This window comes from Pyricularia grisea, assembly GCF_004355905.1.
Source record: "Pyricularia grisea strain NI907 chromosome Unknown Pyricularia_grisea_NI907_Scaffold_12, whole genome shotgun sequence".
Classification (NCBI taxonomy): Eukaryota; Fungi; Ascomycota; class Sordariomycetes; order Magnaporthales; family Pyriculariaceae; genus Pyricularia; species Pyricularia grisea.
Genome location: NW_022156724.1, coordinates 107,732 through 119,334, shown reverse-complemented (window position 1 = coordinate 119,334; position 11,603 = coordinate 107,732). Strand labels below are relative to the sequence as shown.

Sequence of the window (11,603 nt, the reverse complement as noted above, 5' to 3'; positions counted from 1 at the left end):
ATGCAGTTCAAGGCCATCCTCGTCCTCGCCTCGGTCGCCACCGTCCTGGCCGCGCCCACCCCCATTCCCTCCGACACTGTCGTCGACGTCTACAACACTGCCCCCGTAGAGGTGGCCCAGCTCGACGCCCGCCAGACGGCCAAGGAGCAGATCACCGCGGCCATCACCGAGGCGGTCAAGGATGCCGTGACTGCGCTCGCCGTCAAGGGTGCCAAGATGGGAGCCCAGTTCGTCAAGGACCTCAAGAACTGGACCAACGCCCGTGAGGAGTTCACCAAGGCCACCGTCAAGGAGATGTGGGAGGCCCAGACCGACAAGAATACCTTCCCCGCCGCCGTCTGCTACAACATGGGCTACAAGGCCGAGGGCGCCGCCGGCCTGATCAAGGTCGACCTCAAGTCCGGTCTTCTCAAGACCGACTACGATTGCTTCTACATGCCTGGCAACTCCAACTTCAAGGCTGAGGGCGATGGCGGCTTTATCAACCTTGCCATCCAGTCCGACAGCAACCGCTGCAAGTACGACAGCAAGGCCAAGACCCTCACCTGCAAATAAGCGGCTTGAGCCTCTTTTCCGCTCGCTGCTCAAATCCGGGGAGTTACTCGTCTCGAAGACGCTTGTTTCTGAGAAACCGAATTCTCTTTGAACATTGATTGTTTTTCTTCTTCTTCTTTTGGACATTCCAGGTGGATTTGCATCATTGCGCAGCATCATAAGGAGTTATATGACTTTTCTTTGAGGGTTTTTGCATTGCGAATCTCGTTCTGTCTTTCGTCATTGCATTGTTTTGGAGGATTGCATATTTTGGCAAGTTGTTGGGTAGCATTTTTGGAAGTTTTGGCTGTGTTAGCTGTGGTTCTCTCTTTCACTTCGTTTGTATCACTCTTTGTCTCATTAGCTTTTGAAGGGGTTTTTCCCTCTCTTTACTTTTTAGACAAAATTAGCTCGTCTTTTTTGGAGGGTTCTGCTATGCAGAATCTTCAACCCAATAGAATTGGCAACTGTCCTTTTCAACCAAATCCCCTTCAATGACTTTATTCATGTCACTGGTTGTAAATATGTTCTCTGCTTTGGCCCCTTGGCTGCTGTCGTGACACCAGATGATTCTACCTTGTGTAATACTTTGACTATCTTGAACTTGATTTGTATAGTCTATAGCCTAGTCTCAACCGCGAGACTATCTCTGCAGTCTGTAAACACTTTTAAAAAAGCCTAATGATTAAAACAAGGAAAAGCTCAGATATCTCACTTCCGATGTATTTGAATATTTACAATGACCAAGTTTATTCGCTATCTCTAACGGATAAAAGCTGTGATCATGACATTAGAAGTTACCTTGAGTCCATAACTAACACGCCAAGATCAAACAAACGTGGAGAAGGTGACTGATTTGGCTTAATGTCTTGCATTTCATCCCTGAGACAGTCAGTGACGATAAAGGATAGTGCGAGGGATTTTGGCATTGCACGTCAAGACTTGGTTCATATCATGACCGCAAATCCACAACCTTCTGTTTACAATATGATGTGTTGGAAAGTGAATTGCCTTGTCTCTGTAACATGAATGATAACCGTTGCCTAGAATAGACTTTATGAAATTATTTCCTTCACAAGCTGTTCCACTCAAGATAGTTTGACTTTGAATAAGATATTTCAAGTTCAAGTTTGTACTTAACTCTTAGTAACTGAAAAAAAAAAAAAAACAAAGGAAAAAATAATCAAACAAGAAACCCAGACACTTAGGGTATACGGAAACGCCAACACCAGTAATCTCTGCCCAAATGTGATCCAAAAATCCAAACCAAAATTCTAATCATTCACCTTTGATAGCCCCATACTGACCTTATGCATTACTTAGCCTTTTTGAGTGCTTGAAAAGATCTGCACTATCAGTAAATAGCGCCGCCAGTCTCATCAGCATGAAGGGTATCAGCAGGACCCGCAGCGGCCGTAGGGTTCCGCCCAGTAGAAGGCATGCCTGAGACAGACGCAACTGAACCAGGAGCAGCTGAAGCAAGCCCGCCCTGAGAGGACAAGGATGGGTTGGTATTTAGCCCACCCTGAGAGGACAAGGGTGGGTTGGTATTTGCCATGTTGCGTGTGGACCCCGCAATATAGTTAGTGAGTCTCTGTTTGAGGGCTCCTGTCGGGGTGTTTTGTGCCTTCCATTGGGCCTTTTCCTTGTCGAGTTGAAACTGTTTCTGCTTATTGCCCAGCTCCAAGCTCTTCAGGCCGATTTCCCCAGTCTTAGCAGTCACTCCGAGCAGCTCGTTTTGTCGCTCCTGGGAACCGGCCTTGGCGTTGGCCATCCTAACCTCGGCTTCGGCCATCTTAGGGTTGCTCGAGGAGGCCAATGGAACATTTGCCGTGGGGCTGGTTACAGCCATGCCAGCAGATTCGCCTTGCTGAGTGACCGTAGACCGTCGCTTGCCCAGCGTGCTCACGGCGTCGACAGAAGCGCCGGACACGTCCCTCTTGGAGTTTTTGCCCTTGAGAGCGGACCAAAACGTATCCCAAATGGAAGGAACGGCCTTTACAGCCTTTACACCAGTGTCACCCACGAATTTCAGCGTACTTCCGGTGGTTTCTGCGACCAATTCGGATCCATCCGTCAAGGTGCCCCGCTTCTGATACTGAGGTGAACGCCGCTGGATGGCACCGTTGACTCTGTTGGCCTCGGCACCTTGGTTCCCGGATCCACCAGCAGGGTAGTAATCGACCGCGTCGAGAACCGATGATGGAGCACCGTCTGCTGTGTTGCCCACATCGCGAGGAAGGTTGGTCGGCGCCGCGGCGGCCAGGCCCAGGAGCGGCAGCAGGATGAGGGTCTGTTTGACGGAGGGCATATTTTCACCAATTTCTGTTGTACTGGAGACGAGAAAGATTGATCCTGGCTAGAGATAGGGGTTAGCTGGTGTCAAGTTGAGCTGCGTGCAAGTTTGTGATGTTTTAGTAGAAGCAAGAGATCACTGGCAAACAGCAATAGCGAACAAAACAAAAAGAGCAAAGAAAAACAAAAGAAGAAAATTGATGAGAAAACTGCTCTTGGTTTGTCTCTAAGCGTATAATGATGATGCTGAAGCTGAAGATGATGGCAGAAGTGAAAACTAATGGAGAGGCACAAAGCGATGATCATTCAAATATAATATGCCATTCGCCGAGAAGTCAGCAAAAGGCATTACTACATCCGGCTTTGTCGATCCGGCCTGACGCTGGCCGGAGGGTGGAGATTCGGGAGCCGGGGTTTGACGGCCAGGGGAGGAGTAAGGCGATATGGTAGCATCTTTGTCAATAAGCCTGAATCTGATGGTTTTGTTTGATTTGCTTACGCCCACTGCTGACCACCTTTCGTGATCCCAGGAATCTCTCCCCTACATGACCTTTAATCGCTAAAACTCCACTTTAGGATCTAAGGAGTCTGGAGCGACAAGACCGTTCATGAGAAGAAGAAGAAGCAAGAAGCCGACGAGCCATAACGTTAATTGGTCGCGAACCAAGGAAAAAAAAAAGTTTGCAAACCACAAATGCAAAAAAAAAAGTGCCACACCCTGGTCCGGCATTTGGCCTGCCATGCCAGGGGTCTTTGCGCCTGCGCCTCTGGAAGAGACGGGGGTTTTTCCAGAAATAACAACGCTTACTAGGTGGTTAATGGTTCACACAATTGGATGGCAGCTGCTGCGCCACATGAGAAAAGCGGAGTGGTCAAGGTTAAGAATAAGTTGTCGCTTGTACCCACGCTTGCAGCTTTCTCTTGTACAGTAGCATCAACATTACATTACTGCTACCGATAGGTACCGTAGACAATTTTACCTTAAGAAGTAAAACTGTCACAGGTTGCTTGCTTAGTGGAGTATGGGAATCCCCACCTCACTACAGGCAACAGTTAAGTTATCGCTTGCTCCACAGCGCCATCCTTCCATTCAACCCCCTGGCCTCCCCCTCATCCTCCCACCTTACTGAGGCGCACCAGCATGAGAAGCCTGGGCCCACTCAGCGAGGGGGAAGAATAGTCATTTCTACCCGGAACTGCTGCCAAATAATCGCGCTGCCTGTACTTGGGGAATTCGCGACACGACACTCGGCAAACGAAATTCTGACAATCGCTTTTTGGGGACTAGGTCTAGAATAGTTCTAGCTATCGGACAGACATACCGTGTTCTGCGCCTAAAACACAGTTACTCGAGCTCATTGAAAGGCAGGAACTTGTAGTGTGCACAACCAACCAACTTGGTGTTGTTGGAATCAACATCCATAATTTTCCCAGTAATCAACTTCCCATGTCCCTTCATCCAACATAAACAAATGTGATCAAAAACAGACTGAAATCAATCAACTGTAGTAATCTGCCACTGTTTTGCGACCATCACTCCCCACTCAACTTTCATCGAAATCTCACTGGCGCATCCACACATACACCACCCTGAAGTCGACTTCCTCCGATGGCGCTTATTTCTTGCCACGCTTGCGACCGGGTACCACCTTGAACCCGGCGCCCTGGATTCCACTGTCAGCACCAGGGCTAGCTCCTGTAGCAGTAGCTGAGGCACCGCCGTTCGAGTTGCTGCCCTTCTTGGCCACCTCGCTCCAGCCCTTGTCTGCACCAGAGCCTGAAGCAGCTCCACCTAAGCCACTGCCTCGGGACGTGCCCGCAGTCTGCTTCTCGACGACGCCCTTGTCGGCGAGCTTCTTGCGCCGGACAAACTCCTCGGCGAAATGGCGCCCATCCATGGTAGTTGAGTTGGCGTAAACGGCATCTGAGATGAGCGTTTGGTCAAGAGGAAGGACGAGGAGCGTCGAGGCAAAAGTATCAACTGCGACAATGTTAGTTTCGGATCACCTTTGCAAAATGCTGTATTGGCTGCGGGAAAGAAAATGACGAGTTCAGATGCTTACTGTCAATCCCACCAGTGATGCCACGTCCAAGTTCACGTCGGAGCCATTTGTTGAATTCCTCCATTGCAGCGCCGGTCGAGTCCATCTTGTTCACGGTGGCTGGGCTGGCTCGGGCCGAGGCAGTGGCCGGTTTGCTGACAGGAGCCGCAGATACCGCAGGTTTGATAGCACCAGTGCTAATGGTGCGAACCTGCTGAGCGGCGGGTCCAGTAGGAATCTTGACCTTGCCACCAGCACCGACTGTAGCCCAACCAGGAGGGGCCGAGACAGCAGCAGGCGCAGGACCCTGATTCACCTTGCTGGCAAGATCGGCATAGCGCTTGCCCATGTTGTTGCTGATAGTCGCAGCAGCAGAGGCCGCAGCAGCCTGCTCTTGAGCGCGAGCCAAACGGGCCTTGCGGACCTCCTCCTCGCGTTGAATCTCGGCAAGCGTCTTCTTCTTGCCGTTGACCGCATTTGGTGTCTCGGCGGGTGTGGGGGTGGTGCCCTTGACACCTCCGCCCGCGCTTGGCTTGGCCCATGGGCTGGCGCCAGATGGAGTAACAGGCGAGCCGCTGCCCCAAGTGCTGGTCGTAGGAAGAATAGGCGCCGCGCCGGTAACGGCCGTCTTCTCACGCTCACGAAGAGCAGCAGCCTCCTGCTCAAGAGCGGCACGTCGCGCAGCGGCGGCAGCCATCTCAGCACGCGCGGCCTTCTTGGCCTCGGCCTCTTGGATCTCCTTGAATGTTGGCGCTTTCTGGTCCGCAGTAGCAGAAGCCCACGGCGCAAGCGAAGGAGGAGCAGCCTGTGTAGCCGACAGGCTTTCCGGAGTGCCAGATTGCGAGCGGTTCATGCTGGCGAACTGATCGGGCAGGGTAGAGCGCGTGCGCTGTGCCGTGGGGGCAGCGATGGTAGCTCCTGCGGGAGGGGGGAAGGGCATCAAGGCGTCATTCTCGGCAGGTTGAGTCTGTTTTGCGGCAGCGGCCTGGGTCTTTTGAACCTGCTGTGTCAGAGAAAGACTGGAAGCCTGAGCTTCTGGTTTCTTGCTACCTTCTTGAGAGTTGGTGACATCCTCAATTATTTGGGCTGCGTCTTCTTGAGTGGCGACTCGGGCTTGAGCATCATCATTGCCAGTCTCAGACGTAACCTGCTCTCCTGCGGCTGCCTCCTCAGCATCACGCTGGGCTCGCAGCTCTTGAAATTCCTTGAGCCTAGCACTGAACGGGTCCTGCTGAAGTTGGTCCACGGCCGGAAGCTGGCTGCGATGATTGTTCTCACTGTTGGGGGCAACCAATCCAGCAGAAGTCACACCGCCCGCGGGTCTTTGACCGCCCAGTAGACTCGAAAGAATGTTAGGGCCCCCCTGGAGGTTGGCAAGCATCTGACGTTCCTGCATGTTCAGGTCCTGGGGGAACATGTCGCTGGGAACAGATGTGAGACCAGGCTGCATGATGCCCTGTGAGGTGGGCTCGAAGTACGAGGGCGTGATTGCGGCTGCTCCCATGTTTCCGATGGGCTGCTGCGTGGGCATACCAATGGGCGAGCTGATGCTCCCAAAACTGGGTTGGCTCTGCAAGCTATGCGCGCTCGAGTGGTGTTGGAGAACGCCAGCGGCGCCAGGCTGCATCCCCATCTTATTGAAGACCTGAGAATGTTGCTGCTGGGCCATGAATTCTCGCTGGCGGTGCATGAGAAACTGCTCTTCTTGTTTGCGACGCTCCAGGTTGTTCTGCTCCTCTGCGGTCAGGGTCCGTCCAAAGCTAGGGAACGCCCCAACCAGAGGCGGGATGACACCTCGGCTGTCGCCAGTAGAGAATGGGCCTGTCTGCGAAGGGGGGCCATGAGCGACGCCAATTTGGGGAACCAGGAAAGGTTCCCGAGAGTTGCCAATGCGGCGAATGAGTTGGCCCAGGGGTTCAAAATCACTATCCTCGACTCGCTTGACTCGCAGATCGGGGGTAAAGAAGTTGGCCTTGTACCAGTCATTCATCTCCAGCCCGGTGAACGGACCTTGATGATTACCCTGGGGATCCATGTACACCCAACGCATGCGGTCAGGCATGACCATTTGGCGGGCCTGGGCCTGAGATTGGGGACCGTCGACGGGGGTGTGAAGCGAAGAGAAGGGGTGGCCACCAGACATCCCGCCAAATGACTGGGCTGCTGTAGCAGTTAGAGCTGATGTAGGCTCAGCCGTGGTGAAAAGGCCCTGAGAGCGCGCAGCGTCCGATGTTGGGAAAAGCTCCTCGAACATTCCAGAGCGGCCCGCCCTCATTGGGCTGTCTGTTTCCCGAGGGTTAGGTCCCGTAGCACTGCGTCCAATGGCACCCAGTGGATTAACCTGTCGGTAGTCAGGGACAGAGTCGGCCAAACTGTCGTGTTCCGGTTGCTGCATCTGCGCCTGCATTGCTGCGGGGAAAAGGGAACCAAGCTTGCTGCCACGAAGCGAACCTCCAGCGCTGGCAGGTCCAAAAACGTTGGCAAGACCGCCAAGACCGGGTGACTGAACGTCAGGACTGAACAAAGAGCTTCCAAATGGGTTCGCAAACCCAGCCCGTTCGCGATCAGGGGTTGCTGAGGTCAAATTGGAAGACCATGTACTCAGCTGGCTTAGCACAGGAAACCCGCCGCGGTTTGCTCCAACGCTGGATGTCTGACTGCGATCACTTCCCTCGACGTTCGCAGCTGAAGGGAATCCTCGAGCAATCGCACTGAAGCCTGAGGGTTGCTCGGTAGGCTGCCCCTGGCCGTGGCTCGCACCATAGTCCCCGCCAGAGCCCTCGTCATCGCCACGCTCAGCCGGCGGGCTACGATAGGGGTTCGTCTCGGGAGTACCCTCGTCCTTGTGGCTTCCCAGGTTCAGATTGGACATGCCGTAGTCCCCCGCCGAGCCCTTTATAGGCGTTTCAAAGGTACGCTGACTCCCGTGCTGCTTTGGAGAAGGACTAGTTCCCTCGCGCAGAGCGTTCAGGTTGCCAGCCTGCTCCCCAAAAGGGTCGGTATCGGTTCGTGGTCGAGGACGCCAGGAGTCTTTGCCGTCGGCTGTCGTCTCGCGAGGCGACGACGCCTCTCCTGCCGGATTATTACTATCCTTGGGAATGAGGTGAGCCAACCGACTGCCTCCAGCCGAAGCAAATCTCTTGTCCCCCACAGCAGATGTGCCAGGCATAGAGAAGTTGCCAAAACTGCCCATCGGGGAGGAAGCCGACGCAGGACCGGCCGATTGTCCCCAGAGCGCAGAGGCTGCGGCGAAGCTGTTTCCAGCAGACGCAGCACCAGAAGTCGTGCGGGACAATGCACCAAAGCCGGCCGCGCGAGCCGATTGAGGCTCTCGATTATTTCCGGTCGTATCGTCGGATGGCTCATCGTAGGTCTCGTCTTTTTCCTCCTGGCTTCGACGTCCGAACCACGACGAGTCAGTGCGAGCGAAGCGACCGTTTCCAGTGGGTGAAACGAGACCATCGGCGGGGTAAGGGCTATTTTCGGTCGGTTGTCGACGAGTGCCGGGGCGCGAAGCGGTGGACGGCGTGGTGACAAAGTTGCTACCGTGTGAGACGGATGCCTTTCGCCCATTAAGTCCTCCGCCTTGGTGCGTACCATCCTTGTTTTGCTGCGGGGGTTTTACGGGCGAGTTGACATCGGAAGCGAACAACTAGGGGAGGATGTGTATTAGCAGCGAGTGCGGTAGCAATCCAACAAGACGAAGGTTGTTGACGTACCTCTTTCTCTTCCTGTGTCATCTCTTGCAGCCCGACAGGCTTTACCGCACCATTCGAGTCCCAGCAGACACTTGGGTCCTGCGGTACGTGGGTTTCATTGGGTTTACCCCAGTTCCGCACCGACGTGCCGTTCACAGGTGCAGGGACCCATCCAGAGACGAAAAGTTCCTCCACATTAATCGCACTTTCGGAATTTCTGCTTATTTCCAACAATTGCTCCCGGGTATAACGTAGCGGACCGTCATACGGAGCAGAGTCGGTAGCAGACGGAGGTGCTTGCACTGCGGCGCCATCAGTTGCAGGTGTGCTCTGAGCGGTGGATTGGTTGTTGAAGGGGGTTGTGGAGGAGCGACGGAAAGTCATTGTGCCGTTGGATGGACGTCCATCGCGTCGCGCCCTGGGTGATCCCAAGATATGTCGTCAGCGTGTGCCACAGAAGCAATCACAGAATAGAGCGACTGCAGGTATCGCCACCAAGAAAACACGAACCATTCTCCACTCCCATTCCCACGACCTTCACGGCTTCCTCTGGGATCGCGGTTAGATTGGCCTGCGGCCGCTGATGCGAAGCTTGAAGGAAGTTGAGAATTCATCTCGAATATTTGTGCTCGGGTTGACCAAATTGGCGACTGCACAAAGCCGAAAAGGAAGAAAAAATAGTTAGCGGTGGAGTTGTGGTGGATGAATTTTTTTTCTCTCTTTTTATTCGCCGGTAGTGTTTAGAAATGTATGCACAAGTGGACAAGCACGTACACGCGAAGCCAAAAATAGAGGGTAGAGCTTTCGTGGGAAGCTAAAGTTTTCGCGACGGCTGTGACAATATGCGGTCGGTGGGATTCGGTCGGCGCCTTCGAATGGGTGAGGCGAAGAGTAGCTGGGTGATGGCTAAAAAAAAGATGTGAAGTGGTAATCGAGATAACAGGCTTGCTGGCTATTGCTGGTAGTTTTCGCGACGGAAGACGGGGTCTGCTGGCACTTGCTGGGTCGAAGAAAGAAGCTTTCGATTTGTGCTCTGAAAATTCACAGAGGTTGACGCTGGAAGTCTCAGAAGTGGGGCCTCTAATTGCGCCAGTGAAGGACGCCATTCGTCAAGACAGTGTGGATAGCAAGAGGCCGTCAGGGGAAAAGAGACGGACGAAAGGCCGTGGGCAGGCCTCACCTGATTGCGCACGTGGCATTTTGAAAGATGCACCGCGCCACACCACACCATACCACACCACTATTGTGGACAAGGTTAGCGCCCAGTCGAGTCAGTTCAAGTCTGTTGTTCAGAATGCACGTGCATGTCATAAAAAAAAACAATTAAAAAAAAAAGGATACCAATGTCATCATCAAAGGTCGGCAAGGTATGATTTTGGCAAAGTAAGCCCGTCCAACCCCGCTCGAGGTTAAATGGTTAAGGTTAAGTTGGGTGTGCAGCATTTCAACTCTGACGCGCTGGTACGCGATGATTCTGTTTCAAGAGGTGTGGTGGGTGAGTTTTTGGGAGAATGTCGAGCCTAGTGCTTGATTGTCAGACACTTTTGTGTTCCTATAGCCCTCAAAACGACATTCTCCCATCCATACTGCGATACCATCAGAGTCAAAAGGAACGTTCTGAATCAATCTACAAAGTGCAAGGGAGAAATTATCTGTGTTACCCATATCATGCCAAATTGGGATTGCAGGCTTCATAAGATGGACCATGGTACATTATTCTTGACGAATCACCAACACTTCAAATTTGGACCTCGACGTTCTTCAAGTTGACGCCAATATGTCACCAGCGATGTTTGTCATTTGGTCGAGAAAACAACAAGGCTCCTCCTGTCTTCGAAGGTTATTCTTCCAGTCTAACCCCGATTTACTTTTGAATCTGCTGCTTGGCATCATCTTAGGTACTATACAAACTACTTTGCTGATCTTCGGTCCCGAAGCTCGGGCAAGCAGCTAGGTACTTTTCTCGGGTACGACCATGTCGGTTTCCCCCCAAGCCCCCGCTCCTAGTATCATCTTTTGGCCCGGTAGCCCGGCAGGAACCGTTTTCGGTGGCTTGGGGGGAGCTCAATGCGGCGTAAAATGCTTGGCATGCAGCATTGCCGCCCCCAAGAATTTGTTCATCTCATTTCTTTGCAGTGGTCAAGCACTGCCGTCCAGAAGTCATTGTCACTCCCTATTTACCCAGAACCTGTCAGAACTGCAGCCTGCATTCTTGACACCATACTGACGTATGGGGGACCAATACTTTGCGCTCTTGACATTGCATATTCATAGGGTTTTCGCGCCAGTCTTGACGGGAAGTAGTCGACCGTGCCGCTCGCGTGGATGTCGCCTTGGTTCTTAATTGATGAGGCACGCCTTGTGCGTTTTGTGCCGCTGGTCATTTATTCTTCTTTAGTTCTGTAGTGTTTAGATGTCTTGGGTGTGGCTTTGTCCAGCGAACACTTGCGACTATACACTGCATCGGGACCAAAGATGGCATCCTCGCATATTATATACGAGGATACTGCTACCGTGATCCATACTGGCGTGATGGCCAGAACCTTTTTGACCATTCTGACCTGAACCTAACAACTATTCTTTTGTACTTAATCAGCAAATTCCCGGTTATTCGACATTGTAAGGATGTTGCGGACCAGTTTTCTTGCCACAATCCTATCACAGCAGGCCTTCGGTCAGCAAAATAATGCCAACGCTCAGTGTTATTACCCCAGCGGTAAACTTCATGAAAAAGGAGTTGCATATTACAGCAGCGGGGTGAGCACTTGTTGCGAAGCATCACAAAGTAAGCGGCGACTAACCACCATGACGCCTGTCCAGTGTGTCTGACGTATGGGCCATCAATACAGCATGCCTCAGCAACGGCCTATGCTACGATATAGGCTCGAATACGCTCAATCGGTACTCCTGCACCGACAAGGACTGGAAGAGCGACCTGTGTCCAAAATTCTGTGAGGCTGCGTCCCGCGAAGCACCCACCGAGATCCGCCAGTGCTCCGGAAGTTCGGACCTCTGGGTCTGCGGCTTCCGATGA

The 11,603-nt window shown here is 52.8% G+C and overlaps 4 protein-coding genes across 4 annotated transcripts; 2 read left to right on the top strand and 2 right to left on the bottom strand.

Annotated features, from left to right (window-relative positions):
• PgNI_12431 (uncharacterized protein) lies at window positions 1–555 on the top strand (the record flags this gene model as incomplete). Its single annotated transcript, XM_031132381.1, has 1 exon — window positions 1–555. The coding sequence occupies one exon, from the start codon at window positions 1–3 to the stop codon at window positions 553–555; it is 555 nt and encodes a 184-aa protein (XP_030976093.1).
• A 1,333-nt stretch (window positions 556–1,888) lies between these two features.
• On the bottom strand, window positions 1,889–2,845 carry PgNI_12430 (uncharacterized protein; the record flags this gene model as incomplete). Its single annotated transcript, XM_031132380.1, has 1 exon — window positions 1,889–2,845. One exon carries the CDS (start codon window positions 2,843–2,845, stop codon window positions 1,889–1,891), a length of 957 nt encoding a protein of 318 aa, XP_030976088.1.
• Window positions 2,846–3,832: 987 nt separating this feature from the next.
• PgNI_12429 (uncharacterized protein) lies at window positions 3,833–9,559 on the bottom strand. The gene is made up of 5 exons (XM_031132379.1): window positions 9,344–9,559; window positions 9,080–9,219; window positions 8,591–8,987; window positions 4,893–8,523; window positions 3,833–4,810 (listed from the first exon to the last, which is right to left on the bottom strand). Exons 2-5 carry the CDS (start codon window positions 9,181–9,183, stop codon window positions 4,446–4,448), a joined length of 4,497 nt encoding a protein of 1,498 aa, XP_030976049.1. The 5' UTR covers window positions 9,184–9,219; window positions 9,344–9,559; the 3' UTR covers window positions 3,833–4,445.
• A 1,635-nt stretch (window positions 9,560–11,194) lies between these two features.
• On the top strand, window positions 11,195–11,603 carry PgNI_12428 (uncharacterized protein; the record flags this gene model as incomplete). The annotated part of the gene is made up of 2 exons (XM_031132378.1): window positions 11,195–11,354; window positions 11,419–11,603. The coding sequence occupies 2 exons, from the start codon at window positions 11,195–11,197 to the stop codon at window positions 11,601–11,603; spliced, it is 345 nt and encodes a 114-aa protein (XP_030976048.1).